This window comes from Lissotriton vulgaris, chromosome 4_1 (assembly GCF_964263255.1).
Source record: "Lissotriton vulgaris chromosome 4_1, aLisVul1.2, whole genome shotgun sequence".
Classification (NCBI taxonomy): Eukaryota; Metazoa; Chordata; class Amphibia; order Caudata; family Salamandridae; genus Lissotriton; species Lissotriton vulgaris.
Window position 1 is genome coordinate 612371192 of NC_141691.1, and position 18791 is coordinate 612389982.

Here is an 18791-nt window from a genome sequence, read left to right on the forward strand (position 1 = left end):
AACCTCCCGGACCGAGGTGGCCTCAGGCGAACCTAGGCACTGAACACATCACAGGGACGCTTTTTACAAACCTGCCTTGCCAGCCATGAGGGCAACGGCTTTGCCCAGTATTGATCTTGGCTCCGCTGCTACCCGAGCCGTGAGGGGAACAGCGCAGCACTCCACCAGCCTTCAGCCTACGCCACGCCGTGATGGGAACGGCCCGCGAGAAGGAGGACTACAAACTACAAACCACAGCAGGCACTGGGAGATGCTTGCTGACCGCGTCACCACAGCGCAGGTGGCATTTAAATTTCGACCAGCCCTCCCGCACTGCCCGTCCGTGACCGTCAAAGGCCAAAGGAGGCCGGGCAGGGCCACACCATTGATCGAGAGCATTGGAGAGATTTTGCTGTGGAATTATCCCGACAAGGTACTATTGTAAACCTGTATTGACATATTTAGGAAAATTGCTGTTCTTTGGTTATAACAATGCCATCTTCAACAAGAACAGAAAGTTTACTCCAGGGCAGGGTGTTGTTGGGACTCTGGATGCTTTCCTCTCAAGGGCTGAATCTGTTTTAATTAATGAGATTGAATTAACTGAAAGGAGGCTATCCTTGGACCCCCAGAGTACCCTCATCCGAGATGCCCTTCCCACTATTTTACCCTCTCTTAATACAGTGGAAACTGTAGAAGTTTCACTCCCTGTACTTGGTTTAGATGCTACGACCCCAGTGTTAGTGGCTGTGGCAGCGCCACTAATTAGTGACCTAGAACACAGGTCCCCAGTTACAACAAGAGGTCAGAAGGCTAAGGCCAAGTCAGCACAAGGTCACTCCCTTGCGCCACCATCAAAGAAAAGGAAAGGTCTGTCAACCATATAGTGAGCTCGCCCATATCAATATACCAGTACTAGTGCAGAATGAGGGGGCTAATGTGGAAACCTATACTAATCCAACGCCAGGAGATTCCTCATGTAAATTGAATCTATCTTATCTTCTCTCCTGGGTCCTGTGTGTTAAACTTAATCACATTGAAGCGAGGTTAGCAAACCTTGAAAAACTTATATCAACTCCCCCGCAATTGCCAACTGAGAACCATGGGGGGAGTACGGTTGCTTTATTTGATAACCAGCCAAGGTGCACAGGCCTCAATAATATGTCCACGGTAGGCCCTGGCCAGGGTAACTTGGGAAAGGGAAGAGTTCTCCCTCCCCAGATTACGGGTGGTGTGTCAGAGAGCCAGGCCATACCGTTACAAGAGCCACTAGGTAGTACTATAGCCAAGGATAATTTCTCTGAAACGGGCAGAGGCTTGCCCTCAAACATGATTAGGAGAAAGTCTCCTTCTTTTGAGGTTGCCCGGAGCACAGTTACTAACCTACATCTACCCCCTGATGTAACACCTTATACTGTGGTGCTGGCAAATGTCCTGATGGTGCCGGTTGGTAGCACCGAGCATTGGTCAACCCTGCAGAACAAATCCCTTCACTTTCTTAGTGGCAGGACTGGGATTAACACCAACCTCCTATATTCAGATACAAAATGGCACGTAGAATTGGTTGGGTGGGCTAGTCTAGGAGGTCACTAAAAGGGGACTGTATTGCGTTATCGTTCAGGACCCCAGACTTTGGCCCCATAATATTGGACAGGGCAGGCAAAGCACCAGCTAGACCAGATGAGGCGTATATATTACCCTTGGGGTATTTTTACCCGCCATCACACAGCCGCCCAATCATCCACCCATGGTATTTTTCTAGGGAGGCGGAGCATACCCACAGAGGCCAGCCTATGTACACAGTCCCTATTATTAATTATTACAACATTTTTAACACGATGGACGATATTAATGGACTACGAATAGAGAAGAAAGGCAGTTGTCTTAATGAGGGACAAAAACGTCAGTGGATAGTTAGGGCACGGAGGAGAACACAAGTGAATAGACCCCACACATTATTAGAGGAGTCAACTCTCAAATCCTCCATGGAATGTAATGTGGTTGAAACCCCGGGTACGGGCATACAGCACATTTCCGGGGAGCCTAATATAGCCAGATCAGACCAGCTGCGAGGGGCCCAGACCTTCGCACAAGCACCGCTTAATATACGCCCAGAATCAATGCAGCAGAGAAGATGTGAAGCTGATACACTTACAGTCATAGGGGTAGCTAGTATCCCAATTATCAGTAAAAAGATTGGCTGTAGTCTTGTATCGTGGAACATTGCAGGCTTACGAGCTAAATTCAGCAACCCCTTATGGTTCGAATACATCACAAAACACGAAATCATCTGTCTTCAAGAAACATACCTGAAGGACCCCATTCATATGAATTGTTATAGAACATTCAATACTCAAGCGATAGGGGGTATGCATGGCAGAGCCAAAGAGGGTTCTGTATATATGTTTCTAATCAGCTAAACTTTGTTAAAACTGAATTTAAGCCTGAGTCCCCTTATAATCAAATATTAACGTTTTTAACTGCATCCTATTCTATAACTCTGGGTAATTTATATAACAACATCCCACCTGATAGCGTCCCCCAGGGTGGTAGGTTCATTGCATAATGAATTAAAAAATCACGTGTTATGCAAATGTCACCGAAAATATGCTCATTATGTGTGGAGATTTTAATTGTCCCCTGTGCTCCAATGAGGATGACAGGATATGTGGATTTAATGAGGAAGAGGGCACATATGGTACCTTCTTTTGACACACTAGCACAGGGGAATCATTTAATGAATTGGTGCTTAACTTAGACTTAGGTTTTGACAATGACCAGTGCACCAAACCTATTTGGATGCCGCAAACCTTTAATGAGAGGGGCCTTAGTTCAACAATAGATTATATTTTGGTGTCAAATATGTGTGTCTCTAGACTACTCTCCTTTTTAGTAGATTCTAATCCAGTGAGTGACCATTACCCTTTATGTATTAAGGTCAAACTACCCGAGAAGAGATAATCAGGAGGTAGATAAGGCCTTAGCAAATTTAAAGCTTGATAAAGTTAATGGGTATACCCTTCGGTGGAACATGATGGACACGGAGAGAGTCAATAAACTATTAATCACAAGGTGTAGATCTGCCTTTGATACCTGTTTGAATGAACTAGCTTCCCCTGAAAGTATTCTATCCTCTTTCCAAGCGGTAGCAGCCGTAGTTAGGGACGTAATGTTTAAACAGGGTGGTAAAAAGCAAACCCCTCAAAGATGGTTTGACTCATTGTGTACCCATGCACACTCGCACCTAAAACACAAGCTTCATAACTTCCCCGGGAATAGCACAAAAAACAAAGAAGCCAGAAGGAATTACAAATTAGCAATTTAAGAAGGAAGGATGCTCTCTGGAAAGAAGCCTGGGAGCTGCTTACCTCGGCCGTAGAAAAGAAAGACAGCGCTGCCTTCTGGAAGGTTGTCAAAACACCTTTTCTAACCCCAGTGGGGGGGGGCTTCTGTCGAAGTAGAGATCACGGAGGGTCATTGGATCGAACACTTTCTTAAGATATATAATGGTCCTCGTTCCATTAATAATCATGATATTGATAGCGTTGGCCCTCCTTGTCAACCACTTGATCTATATTTTAGTGTTAGCGAAGTAAACAGGGCACTCTCGCTAAGTGCAGGACGGAAAGCTTCTGGTCCTGATGGGATACCGGTGGACTTGTAGAAGTCCAACGTCACCTTATGGGTCCCTGTCATCACACAAATATTCAACGCTAGCTATAAGGCCACTTTCCCATCAACCTGGGTGGAATTCACTATAGTTCCCATATTTAAGAAAGGTGACCAGATCCGCTACAGGCACATTTCCCTATTGGATTCCATAGCCAAGGTTGCAGGACGTATCGTCCTAGAACGTCTACAGCTCTGGGCAGAGGAAAATGTAATTCTATCAGATATTCAATAAGGTTTCCGTGAAGAATTAGGGACTGTGGAGCAGAGTCTAAACCTGGCGATCCTAATGGGAAAGTATCTTAGGGTAAAAAAAGGAAATCAGTACCTAATTTTCATTGACCTTACGGCGGCTTTTGACTGTGTGAGGCACTCAAAACTTTGGGAGATTCTGGAATCACTTGGGATTGATAAGAATATCATTCATTTTATTCGCCGCATTTATAATGGAGCTAAATCACGTGTGCGATTTGGTATAGGAGATGAACGCACTGCCCCCTTCCCCATTGGAAGTGGGGTTAGGCAAGGCTGTGTCCTAGCCCGCTTTCTCTTTAATCTTTGTATCAATGGGTTAGGTCAGGCCCTCCTTAAAGATGTTAATGATTTCCCCCAAGTAGGTAATCGTCCCATCCCAGCATTACTCTATGCGGATGATGCTGTAATCATGTCCCGCACCCAGATTGGCCTACAAAGGACCCTAAACAACTTCTTTAATTTTATGAAGGAGCTGGATTTTAGGATTAACATCTTTAAAACCTTTGTAATGAGATGCGGTCATAGGATTAAGAAATGCAGGGACATTCTGGTGGAGGGTAAACCATTGGCATCAACTAATGGATTTTCTTATCTAGGAATTCTGTTTAGTCATAATGACACCTGGGCCCAAGCCGTGGTAGCAAAAAAGCTGGCTCTAATAAGATCAACAGCTGCTTTAGCCAGCATTGAGAAAAAACTGGGACGTGAACCGCCTTTGGAACCTTAAAAAAATGTACAAAGCGAAATGTGCTGCAACTGGTTTTTATGGGACCGGGATCTCGGGTTTTGTAAACACAAACTCAATAAAATTAGTGGAGAATTATTTTATTAAATATATTTTGTCAGCTTCCTCCAGTACCTCAACCTATGTCTGCCATGCTGAGTTGGGTCTCCCACTCATATCAGACCTCATTAAAATGAACCAATTCTCCTCTGGCAGAGGATCCGGTCAAGGGAGGAGACCAAACTTAACAGGGACCTATTACAGGACTGTTTGAGCCTGGAAGATGCACAAAGGATACCGTGGCTTAAGTATATCCAGGACTTTCCAAAAGACATAGGTAACCCAGAATACTTCACTAATCCCAGCACTATTGCCCTGATTTCAAGGAAAAGTCTTAGAAAGGTGGTACTTTCTTTTTTGGAAAGTAAAAGACTGTCTGGAGAAGTTAGTAAACCTAGTGTTCTGAATCACCAGATGGTCCTTACTACTTTTGGGACAATACACAGATTTGTCTCTTTCCCTAAGATGAATGATTGGGCAAGTGAGCTACAACTTTGCCCATGCGATAACCTGTCGCCCCAATCATCTATGCACTTGGTTCTCTTTTGTAAATTTTATACGGAGGCAAGAAAGTTTTGGATAATCCCGATTCTACACAAGTGGGGCCTGAGACCATGCCGACCGGCTTTTATTAAGCTCCAGTTGTTAGAAAATGAACAAGTTGCCTGGAGGCTTTCGATGTTCTTAAAAAGGATACTCCACCACAGAAAGAGCATTATTGTTTAGGCTTTTTGTAGATATTTGCTTGATAAATTATAGTTTATTTTAATTTGTGCATATAACCATGTAATGTATTTTAATATTGCAAATCATCAATGTTTTTAACTTTCTTAATTCCTTGATTACTTGCGCTTTTTATGATTGTCGAACCACAATCGAAATAAAGCTTTGTTCCGATTCGGATTCTGACAACATACCTTAATCGTAAAACTTGTTTAGGAGTTGAAAAGGCTTAATTCGTCTTGGGGTTGAAACGTTCTTATATGGTGGTGGTGTCGTGAGCACAATATATTCCTATCCTCTATGAATCAAATCCAACGGTTCAGACAAAAAATGTTTGATACAATAAAAATGGATAGGACAGCTGCAGGGATTGATAGAAAATTCTTGTTTGCAGTTTAAAAGGAAGAGGGGTTATAAGAGACTATAAGCTGCCAGTCTAGGAGCTTTTAGACCAGGGGGCACTGGAAAGGACAACCCTGACAAACAAAAGATTAAAAAACAAACACAACTATTGAGAAGTCACACAAATACAAAACACAGATCTAATGCAAACATTTAAATTCAAATTCAAAATCATTATCACAAGGGTTTGGTACATGGATAAGATTTGAGCGAATTGAGCTCTTATAATGGGTGTGATCATTACTGATGTTTGTATATTTTTAAGTTGGGTCAGAAAAATGGAGTTCTATTAGAACATCGGATGCCAATAACATGTGCGCTCTATGATTATTTTTTCTAACAGATATTTCCCTTGTTATGAATAAAGAATCAAATGCCTAAGTATATGTCAGGTATGTCACCAGCAAGGACATGATTACTCTGCTAATTTTTCATTATAAACGCATATTGTTGCATGTATAGTTTGGAGATGACTGTACAATAATATATTGTAAAACAATAAAAAAAATTAAAATAAAATTACTGATGATTGTATATTTTATTGAAATTTTAAGCATCTGAGTAGGATGCTCAAACACCCTACCAATTAAGAAATCTGTGTACATAAAGCAAGAGTGGCATTTTATCATTACGGATTATAGGCATGGTACGGTTAAATAGACTATACATAATAGGCACTTAGAATACAAACACACCAGTCTCAGTACAGGGATACTATTCTGACTCATGATGACAGGATATGTCTGGCCACTGCTCAAAATACCCGCTGACAATAAAATGGGCCATTTAGATTTCAGATACAAAATAATAACGACATACACCTGCTGTACAATGGAAAACTTTAAAGAGAAAATTTAATGGATTAGGGAGTTTGTTAAAGGCTGTTCTTTGATATGAAAATCATAATATTATGAGTAATTCCCAGTAACCAGATGTAGCGAATCAATCATAAAATATTACCGTGCAGCCAAGTCGTAGTCTTGTTTCTCCACGAGGTGTGTTATGTAGGCCAAGCCTATATCCTGAAAACAAGCAGATCTCATATTAGTCATCTGTACGTTTCAGACTACTGCAATGACATATTTATCTGTGCTTGGTGTGTGAGGAGCTCATTACCATCTCTTTAATTAAGGTTTTTCCAGACGTTAGCAAGTGTCCTTCAGACAAAACAATGTGAACATTACTGACAACTGTGCTAGAGTAATGGCAATGCATTAGTACTTCAGGTGTATTTAAATATAACAGACATTTAAGTTAACTGCTTTTAATTTCAACGTATCTTTATTGACATTTTTATTTAAGAGGTAAATAACCAACCAAAGAAGGAGGGTGAGCAAATGCAACAAAAGTTCCAATTGTATCACTGTAGGTCAGGTGCAACATGTATAAACAAAAACATGTCTGGTAATATTCCTAAAGGAAGAAGCATATGTTGAGTGGAGCAGGTAGAACCACATTTGTTAATGCCAGGAGGTATCTCATGTATTAACAGAGATTAAAAAATACAGTGCAATATCAAAGTAGGTCAAAGTAAAGAAAACTCATAAATTACAAGAGGGCTTGTGGAGTGTCAGCAGAGATAAAAGATCATAAAGAAAAGTACTAATGATGGAAAATGTAAGGGGAAAAAAAGAAGAGAGGAAGTTAAGGAAACTGGGACACAGATGTAGGTAAGCAAGGGAGGACATAGAGGGGTAGGATTGAAAGAGAATGAGGAGAAAGTTGCGTGACTACCATAACATAACATAATATGGGGAGAGGTGTCATAGTAAGACACAATTGCAGCAGGATGTTTGGGCCATGATCTTGGGTTCACAGAACCAAGGAATGTCAAATATCATTTGAGATAGTAGGATGGCCTGGTGAGTTATATAGGGAGAAATTAGATCTGGGTAAATAAGTGATGCTCTCCAATTGTGAAAAGAGACTTGGTTGAAATATTTCCAATCTAAAGAAAGCAATCATTAGAAGAACATCAAGGAGGGCAAGGTCTAGATCAGCTAAGTTCTAGCGTTCAATCGGGTCTTCAATGAGGTTGTTATGGAATCAAAAAACTTTATTTTTACATCGAGGTGAGGCAAAGGAAAGAGAGAGTATAATGGCTGCATAATCCCATATACAAATAGGTTCAATTGATGAAGATGAAAAATGTTGTAAAAAGGAGGGGCTAGTTAGGAGGTAGTCAATTTGTCAAAAACTCTGATGCAGATGCGAAGAGAAAGTGAGGTCTTTGCCTGAAGGAATGTGGAGTCTCCAGAAGCCCTCCAGTCCCAGGGCAGAGATGAATTGAAGCATGGCTTTATGCAATTTTGGGGGTCGAAAATTAAAAATCTAACCTCTGTCTATAATTGGGTACATAGACAGACTGAAACCGCCACTGCACATAATACGAGCTGACAAGGAGAGGGCTGCCAATTTAGATATGAGTAACATCCAGAAGCAAGGTACATCACCGTTGGGAGCATATATATTAACCCCATGTACCTTGGAGTCGCCCCATTGGAGTCTAGTGGCCAGCCACCTGCATAAACAACAGTTGATGGACAGAATGCAGAAAAATGTCATACATTCACCCCAGTACAGAGATCTGGGCCTAAATTAGCCGTCCTCAGCCAGGTTAGCTTGATTCCAGTGGTGTGGAGAGCATGGGACTCGCGTCTGAGCATACCCATCCCACTCGGGGTGACAAAAGCAAAAACAACAGTTGATGGACAGAATGCAGAACAAAGTCATACATTCACCCCAGTACAGAGATCTGGGCCTAAATCCATAGTTTTTCTGCACTCCACACCACCCCAGTTCAGACATGGCCATATGCAAATCAGCCTTGACCCTGTGCCTCATGGGAACAGTCCAGCCCGAACTGCCAAGCCATGTCTTTCCTGGACCGGAATCAAGCATCCTAGGACCGGTTTCTGGCTATCAACCGTCTTCAGCCATGATAGCTTGACTCCAGTGGTGTGGAGAGCATGGGACTCATGTCTGAGCATACCCATCTCACTCGGGGTGACAAAAGCAAAAACAACAGTTGATGGACAGAATGCAGAACAATGTCATACATTCACACCAGTACAAAGATCTGTGCCTAAATCCATCGTTTTTTGCACTCCACACCACCCCAGTTCAGACATGGCCATATGCAAATCAGCCTTGACCCTGTGCCTCATGGGAACAGTCTATCCCGAACTGCCAACCATGTCTTTCCTGGACCGGAAGCAAGCATCCTAGGACCGGTTTCTGGCTATCAGCCGTCTTCAGCAAGGATAGCTTTACTCCAGTGGTGTGGAGAGCATGGGACTCACGTCTAAGCATACCCATCCCACTCGGGGTGACAAAAGCAAAAACAACAATTGATGGACAGAATGCAGAACAAAGTCATACATTCACCCCAGTACAGAAATCTGGGCCTAAATCCATCGTTTTTTTGCACTCCACACCACCCCAGTTCAGACATGGCCATATGCAAATCAGCCTTGACCCTGTACCTCATAGGAACAGTCCAGCCCAAACTACCAAGCCATGTCTTTCCTGGACCGGAATCAAGCATCCTAGGACCGGTTTCTGGCTCTCAGCCGTCTTCAGCCAGGATAGCTTGACTCCAGTGGTGTGGAGAGCATGGGACTCACGTCTGAGCATACCCATCCCACTCGGGGTGACAAAAGCAAAAACAACAGTTGATGGACAGAATGCAGAACAGACCAGCCACCTACTCCTGTTATCTTGTTCAACCGTAAATATGGGCAAACTAGGGTCTCTCAAGATAAGTGAAATGACACAATTTTTCTTGGAGGATGCTTCTGAGCACACAAAGTCATTGACCCACCCTCTCCGCATTTAAAGGGCTTGTTTGTAGGCTATTCCAGCTTTTTGAAGAATTACTATGTCACCAGCTAGCTTATGACAATATTCAGAGATTTTATGGCGTTGATTTGTTGGTTGAGGCCATTGGCATTTAGGGTGATTACTTTTGTTTTGGCCATACCCGAGTAAGGAGCATGTGATAGAAGTGAGACCGTAGATTACATAGGATTACTTAATATGGAAAAAGGAGAGTATAATTGGCAAAACGCAAAGGGTCAAATACAAAATGAGTGGCGGTCAGAAATCTTAGTAGCGATGATTGGGGGATATCAGATGGGAAACTATGAAGGCATGTATCTGCAGTGAGGCACACCGTGTCAGCAATATAGTGAGGGGGACACAGAAGGGAAGGAGGAAATAAAAGAAATATGACAAAAGAGTTACAATTTTAGGAACAGAAGCAGAAGTCTCAAGGAGACTAAGAGATAAATGCAGAGCTGTGTGGAGACACAAGCATGAAGGGAGTCTGCAGGAAGAAATGTATTACATTTGGAATAGGAGCCAGAATAAGTATAGGCATCAGGAAGCCGGGTAGGGCATCAGCATACAAGACAGAGCACTACAGACCAGCATTTGGACAATAAGGAACCACGTAACAAAGGCGCATAAGACAGGTGGTGTCATTCTGTTCAGCATATTAAACAAAATAGTCAAGAACAAAATGTGCAATGGTTGTAAATAACAAGCCCCTATATGTATTGGAGGTGAGGCTACATTGAAAACAGAATACCTGAGGCAACTCTATGTGGTATTACATCACACCCACCATTATGAAAACTCCAACACTGAAAATCCAGGATGAAGAAAACAAGTGAACATAGTAACATCTCTTTGTTTTCCAATAATAACATGGCAGGAGTTATAAAAGAACATCAGAAGGAGGGATATACCAGTGCTATGCATGCAGGTTACTAAACAGACATCGGCTGTAATAAAGTAATTACAAGAAAAAATGACCAAGACCTGTGAGGAATAACAACCTGTTGATAAAAAGTTAGAATGAGGATCATACTAATCAGTTATATTCTAACATCACTGGAGCGACACTTGTGAATGAGAAGCATTGATCATGCTCCTTGGTCACAAAGGCACTAGTGCAGAAGCAATGACAGAACCTGGAGGGACAGGGTATCAGATATAGGTAAAAGAGCATTATCAATGCCGAGAGGAGATGCAGACCCTCCCGCATTGGCCGGCTGGAGGAACTCTCTCATAGTATGGGCACAGGCGTAAAGTAGGTCATTACACAGGGAGGAAATAGCAGGAATGCGTAAATACCCTATTGCCCAGCCATGGAATGCTGTAATGATGGATCTGATGCGCGCTGGTGGGGAGGGGCATGCAGCTCTTCTCAGGAGGCTGGGAGACAGGGTGGGGATGATGAGGTGGGGGCGGGCACGCCTGAACTCTCCATGAGCCAAGGTAGCGATAACATAATCACGGATTCCCTTAATCACCAGGGGGATGGGGAAACATCTAATGCAGTATGGCTACGTAGACAACTCTTTTCCTCTACCAGGGCGTAAAGATGTGACAATGATTTTCTTTTTGTTTTTATGTTTAATTGTAGATTTACAAAAACAACAAATTGTATCTGATTTTGCCACGATTTGGCACTGAGCCGTATAGTCAGGTACAGGCATGGATGTGTAAAGCTGAGATAGGAAGAATATTTTTTTCTTTTTTGTATGGAAACTAAAAAGTGGTCCTTCTGATAGTTGGTACCCCCAATATGCAATCTATGATCAGTCACTGACCACATGGACTTAATGCACATCACAGTTTGCGACTGCTCCCGAAATGACTGCTGGTCCTTTCCTGCACCTGTGCTGATTGCTTGTTCACTGTCTCATCCAAGATCGATTACTCATCTGTCTTCCCTTTTCCTTTCCCTCTCCCCTTCCTTTTCGGTTTACATTTATGTTCACAGTAACCTGTATGTTTGACAAAATGCAAATAAAGATATTTCAAAAACTAAATTAAAAAAGTCAGTGCCATGAGGAGAAACCTACGCCTTTAGGCGTACTTTATTGGGCACCATGGGATGTGTCAATGAAAACTTCCATGCATGGGAGCATATGAAAGAGTCATGGTGTAGACAAGGAGGAGGATAGGTCTTCATCAATACTGGTTTCAGCTTTATAATCAAGCAAGTTTACGAATCCAGTTCAGAGAAGACCATTGTATTGCCTTTAAAGTTGATTTTAAATTGAAGAGAATCCATGTAGAAACAAAGTCAATCAACAGAGGGTGAATTGTTTTCTACATCCTCCTGAAGGCCAAAGATCCTGTGATTGCTTCTTCTAGTTCTGTCCTCCAGGTCAGTTAATCTGCTCTTTAGAAAAGCGAGCAAGGAGTCTGTTTTCTTTAGATGTTTTGCTTGCAAATTCCTATAGTCTTCAAGGTAATTGATTCGCCCTTGGCATTAGAGATCCATACTGTCAGGTCCTTCAAATCCTTTCTTATAGCAGGAGCATTGGCTTGCAGCAGGTCTTTGGTGCTTTCTTTTGTGCTTTGGGCAATATCAAGGACCTAGTTTAATTTCTTCATAATGGTGTCATGCGTAGATGGGTTATTTGGCGTATATTTGACCAGAGAGTCTAAAATAGGAGGGCTTTGTTTCGGTCTTTTAAGGTTTCCCTTCATGTCTTTCTCTTTGTTTTCTTTTTGGTCCTTCGTGTCTTTATGCTGTCTAAATTCTGCCATACTCCTACCGATAGTAATTTCCCCAGGCATAAGAGGGCTATTTAGCTTTCCCCTGAATTAAACACACATACTCTTAACGATAGGCCACAAAGAAGTTCAATGCTCAAATGCGAGTAAAGGATCTCCAAGTTGGTGATGGACAAAAGTAGGAAATGGTGAAGGAAGCAGCAAAGTCGGTGTGAATTTGACCCGTCATAGAGCGATGAGGTTGTATGTCAATATCGTTGCTATGGTAGGATTAGGTTGAGCACAAGCTGACGAGGTGGTAGTAGTAAGTGTACATCATGAGGAGAGCTCTGCGATGTTTATTCATTCTTTGTTCCGTTATTCCTCTCGTGAATTCCGCGCGCATTGTATATTTATCAAGTTGTTATGTTTTAAACAGGAGGCTCACGCACAGTGGGTCCGTTCTGTGAGGGTTCTAGCGATGACTGGTAGTCACCATGTTTAAAACATGTGGCTCACGCACGGTGAGTCCGTTCTGTGAGGGTTCTAGCGATGACTGGTAGTCACCGTAGGGCTTTCTACTGGACGGATGCTTTGTGTGCTGGGTGGAGTATTTACTGCAATAAACTTAATCTTCAACATCCTTGGATTTCCTGGATTTTTTTATTTAACAGAGGTGGATCACAACAAACTTCCCTCAGGCTCCAAGGAGTGAATGGTAAGTGTGGGATATATGAATAGGGCACAAGCCTTACGAGTGTCTTTGGGTACCCACACCAGCTGCTCCTGGGACGACTTATTAATGGTTAGATCTAGCCAAATTACTACAGAGGTGCGGAGGGCACTGCAACCTAGCAGAAAGGACCAACAGAAATGTGCTTCAAAGTACATAGCAAAACTTAAATTTCTGCAGCGCCTCAAAAGGTGGGCCGGGATGGTAGTTTGAGAGAGTACCTTATTGCACAATCAACATACATACCGGAATGGTGGGTAGTAAGAGTGCTGGATTGGGGATCCACCCTGCGAGTAATGATCTAAATTGGCAATCGCACAGGTAAACACAAACCACCAGGCAATCAGAGAGCAGAGGGGGGATGAACCTCATCTCCACAACTGATTCTGCAGATTGCTGTGCCCTCTAGGGTCTAGACCACATGCCATAGCTGGTTGATCGAGAGCTGGGCGAACTGCACTGCCATATTGAAGTCAGTCGGTTGTCACATCTTGCCCCCGCTGGTCAGTGGAACTAGTTTCCAAGGTTATTTCATCACCATTCTAGCCTTGGCGGCTACTGGATGTGATGTAGAGGCCAGATCGTACGTCAGGGCAGACTATCAGTGAGCTAGGAGAGCAGTGCAGCCATGGTGGAGTCAGGCAGGCCACAACACACTTCCACTGCACACTCACCAACACCTCTGATGGATGGCATTTAGTCTTTTGATAGGTTAGAAACTCACCATAACACTTGCCAGAGTGGAATCCGTTGTCAGATCTGCAGAAAAAGGGCCCTTGAAGGTACCTAAGCTAAAAAGCAGCCGCAGACTTGCCGAAGCTCAGAGAGGAGCCACCAATACATTTAGGATCCAATTGAATATCTGAAAGCTGAATACCAAAGCTGTGTACTCTTGATTCCATCGTGTCTCTTAAATCAACCACCAGACTCTCTTGTCCCCCTTTAGCTCACACTTGCAAGTTCGTTTTAATCTATGGTTCCTCCCTTCGTCATGTTTTTTCTGTCTTTCTTTTCAGCCTTCATTCTTCTTTGTGTGTTTTTCTCTTTTTTTTTTACTTTGCATCAAAGTCTGACAAGAAGTGCTGATCCCAAAAATGAGTCTCACCTACAACCACCGGCTCAAATTAAGCACTACCTCCAATGTTCCGAAGCTTGTTGTGCAAGGCTCTCTAGATGATTTTCAAACACAATCACGTAAAAAGTTGCCACTGTTGCAAGGATTCTCCTTAGAAACAAAACTGTGCCTTGGGAGAACAGGATGTCAGACTGTAGGAACTGAGTCTCTCTACCACAACAGTACCTATAGTCCCCAGATCCGACTAGCTCACTGTGCCTCACCTGAACTCCTAACCTTTCCAGAGTAGTGGGTGATTTCAGCAAACCTAGACCATGAACCTCTAGTCCCCAAGGGAACCTTGGGAATAGATCTACACCTTTCGTTTTAACTCATGCATGTCCATAGTAACAGAAGAAAGGCACAAAGAAAATGTACAAGATATTCATTGAAACTACAGTATTCTATTTTGAAGCAAGTGTGCTACCACCAGTAAACCAATCCAAATAAGCAACTTAATCAACATTACTAGCAGTCTGTAAACAATGATCAACTCAAGCATGCCAACTAATATATCTATCTAGGCCTACCCTCACTATGTGAGCACCTTGATATTAGTGATGTGTGGGATTAGCACCGGACACCATACCTGGTGTGTGTAGTTGGGTGGTCTGCATCACAGTTGTAAACTCAGTTTAGGCAAGGCTGCTGGCTCTGCTCCACGGCCAGTATCTCTGCTGGAGTTCTACTCACTGCTCCCCAAGGGGGTGATAAACGGTTTATATGATAAGAAATACCGTGTTGAAAAATTGCAGCTGTGCTGCAGTGTTATGTCTAAAAACTTTAGGAAATGTTGCTGCCCGGGCACAAGAAAACAGTACACCGTGTTGTTCGACCTTGAACGAAATGTTCAGACTGAATCCCACGAAGAGTCACTGAATAACAAATATGTGAGGTGTATTTCTAACATAATATCATGTGACAAAAACAAATGAGGCTGTGCAAAGCAAAGGCAGCCTGAAGCAGCTAATACGTGCAACCTAGGGAGAACCAAAGTCGACCAAGAAGGGAAAACACTACACCACAATATGTTGAGATAACTTGCAGTAATACAAGGCACACGCTACTACTCCATTGAGGTTTGTAGTGCCTAATATTCTATTTGACATCATTGCATGATCCTCCTAGAGTGTTAGTGTGCATTCATTCTATGTTCTGTATTCTTATCCAGGCGGTTGCTGAGGCAGGTTAGATATAGCTTGTGTTCCTGTACCAGTTCTTCAAATAAAACCCTCTGTACTCACAACTTGGCAGCGTCTTCTTCACAACATTTTGGCGACGATCCAGTCTTCCTCGTCCTCCAACGAGTACAAGTTGTGCCGATTGAAGTCTCGATTGCCTGATTCCTGTGCCACGGTCCGTGACTTGAACTTCCGAGAATCATCGCGGAGCTCCGTGAGTCGGACAAAGAAAATCGGCTTCCGTTTCTTTTCATAAGGTATTTTTAAGACTATGTACCCCTCGCCAGCAAAGCAGCAAGTCGCGTGAGCAACTACAACAGCATGCGCAGTTAGTCTTTGTGTCCCCTCGCGCTTTCTAAGCAGCAAGCCGCGAGAGCAATCTTAACAGCGCGCGCAACCCTAAGTCGCGTCCTTCAATTTCTTGCCTCTTCGTCACGACGCTCAGTGCGCTCTGACATCATCGGGCACAACGTCGAGTGGCCATTTTAAATCCACATTCAAGGATACGATTTGCCAACCACGTTACAACTAAAGGTACTGCATTTTGCCAACCACGTTTTGTAACCGGCAAATCATTTTTGGACATTACAATTCGATTACATGCAAACGTATTACTCATTATTAAGAGGCGGTTTTCACACTAAAGTGCTTTAAGGAATGTATAATTCATCTTTTGGTGAATAATAACACATTTTTAGTAAATTTTCTTCCTGCCTTAGCCTAATTCCGCGAAGTCATACTTCTTACAAATTAAATACATTGATTTTTCAATATGGCAACTACAGCCAACCATACTATTTCACCTCCGCCTGCTTTCCTAATTGAAGGAGAGACTCCTACCACTGAATGGGAAGAGTGGTTGGGTTTCTTTGAAAACTATTTAGAAGCTATAGATGGTCTTAGATTTCCTGCAACAAGGAAAAAAAGCTATTTTATTGAATTCTTTAGGGAAAGCTGGACAACATGTTTTTAAATTTTTGCCAGAACTTCGTAATGCGGATGGTGAACTTGTTGATAATCCTTATAATGAAGCTAAGTTGAGATTGGAAAAATACTTTGGAAAACAAGTGAATATTGTTATGCAAAGACATAAATTTTACACTGCACCACAAAAAGGAAAAGAAACTGTTGATCAGATGGTTGCTCGTTTAAGGGAGCTTTCTTTGAAATGTGACTTTGGCGTCATGGCTGATCAAATGATTAGAGACCAATTAATAGTACAGTGTAAAAATAAAAGGATGCAACAGAAATTGTGGGCACCTAAGAATCCTACACTCTTGGAAGCTATTGCCATTGCTAAAGTTGTAGAGGAGTCTGACAAGTGTATGGAAGAAATGCAAATTCTTGAAATGAAGAAAGAAGAGACAGTCAATGTCGTCAATAAGTCTGACAAGGATCCTGCTCCTAATGTGGACAAATTTGATGTTAAACCAAAAGTTTTTCCCTCCAAACCTAAATCGTTTTTTAGTGCTTCTGGGGGGAGAGGAACATTTGTGGGGTGTTTTCGTTGTGGCAGTATGTCTCATGCTGCTGATTTTCAAGGTTGTTTTGCCAGGGATAAAACTTGTCATAAGTGCGGTAAGCGTGGTCATATTAGCAAAGCATGTAAATCTCCCTCTTTTAATAGAGTCAATTTTGTAGAAGATGATCGTATTCCTCAAGAAATGTCCTTGTGTGTCGAAAGTGATTCTGAAGATAATACTCATTTTATTTTACAAAGGCCAAAAGCTTCCTTTATTCTCAATGATGTTCCCGTTACACTTTTGGTTGATCCTGGTTCCATGTTTTCCATCATTCCTTATAGCATGTATAAAGAGTATTGGTCTTCTGTTCCACTTTCACACAGTGACATTATGCCCAAAAGTTACACAGGGCAAGTCATCAAACTGAAGGGAGTCATGGATACTTCTTTTCAATTCAAGGGAAGGCCTGCGGTTGGAAAGGTTTATATTTCTGAAGATGGTCCAGCCATCCTGGGTTGGATACAACAATATGATTTGCATATCATCCTTGACCCGAGGTCTGATGATGTGGTACTAGTTATTGAGGATTTCAATAATGTTGATACAGTTCTCTCTAAATTTTCTGATGTTTTCCGCCCTAGTTTAGGTAAATTGAAAGGTTATCTGCATGAGATTAAAGTAAAGGAAAATGCTACTCCAGTTAGGCATTCTCTCAGGAGAATTCCTATTGCAGTAAGGAAAGAAGTAAAAGAAATGCTTGATGACATGCAAAAGCAAGACATAATAGAACCTGTGGAAGCTTCAGAATGGCTTTCGCCCGTTGTTGTTACACAAAAAAAAGATGGTAAGCTCCGTTTTTGTGTTGACCTTCGTTCTTTAAATCAGAACATCATTGTTGATAAGTTTCCTTTGCCCAATATTTCTGAAATGGTTCTCTTGATGGATAAAGTTAAATTCTTCAGTAAATTGGACCTAAGATGACATTTTGATCACAGGTGTAGATGAACTTGAGCACAATTGTAATTTGTCCAAGGTTCTGCAAATTTTATCTAGTGCTGGTCTTACCCTGAGGAGGGACAAATGTCAATTTCTTTTGACTGAAATTGATTACTTGGGGTACACGATTTCACAAGATGGAGTTAAACCTAAAGAAGATTTGTTAAAAGCAATTAGGTGTGCTCCTGTACCTTCTGATAAAGACCAGTTGAAATCTTTTCTTGGGTTAGTGGAGTATTACTCCAAATTTGTACCTAATTTTTCACATAAAACAGAACCTTTACGAATGTTGCTCAGAAAGGGTGTGCATTTCGCTTGGGAGGCTCAACAATCACAAGCTTTTGACAAGATTAAAAGTGAGATTATAAATGCTGGCATTTTAACTACTTTTGAGCCGGGTAGAGACACGTACGTTACTGTCGATGCAAGTGCTTATGGAATTGGTGCAATCTTGTCTCAGAAAAGTGGTGGGATTGAGAAAACGGTAGCTTTTGCTTCACGTTGTCTCAATTCTTCTGAGCGTAATTATGCGGACATTGAGCGAGAGGCACTGGCTGCTGTGTGGGGTGTGTCTCATTTTCGCACCTATTTATGGGGTATGCATTTTTGTTTGAGAACTGATCATAAGCCTCTTAATAAGATCTTGTCACCTGGTGGAGCTAATAATGGTTCTCCTCGCTTGATGAAATTTGCAGCTAAGTTGCAAGAGTATACGTACAAGTTAGAACACATTTCGGGTTGGAGGTATTCTCAGGCTGACTGTCACGTTTACCTATTCCTTCTGAAACGGTAATTGAGGATTTTGAAGATGAAAGTATGTGTGTGATTGCAGGTTTTGACGGTGTTTGTACTAGTGAGTTTTGTTCTATCTCCAAAGAGGAGTGGCATCAAGCAGTTCTAGAGGATTCTGATTTTAGTGAGCTTGTTAATGCCATCCGGTTGGGTTGGAGAAGAGAGGGTGATGTTAAACCTTCTTTGC

At 42.2% G+C, this 18791-nt stretch overlaps 1 protein-coding gene across 1 annotated transcript in view; it reads right to left on the bottom strand.

Annotated features, from left to right (window-relative positions):
* VPS41 (VPS41 subunit of HOPS complex) overlaps positions 1-18791 on the bottom strand; it is an 876961-nt gene that overhangs the window by 303222 nt on the left and 554948 nt on the right. The window contains exon 15 of the mRNA XM_086964855.1: positions 6773-6834. Within this exon, the coding sequence (XP_086820981.1) occupies positions 6773-6834 (62 nt within the window). The remainder of the gene's footprint in view (positions 1-6772; positions 6835-18791) is intronic.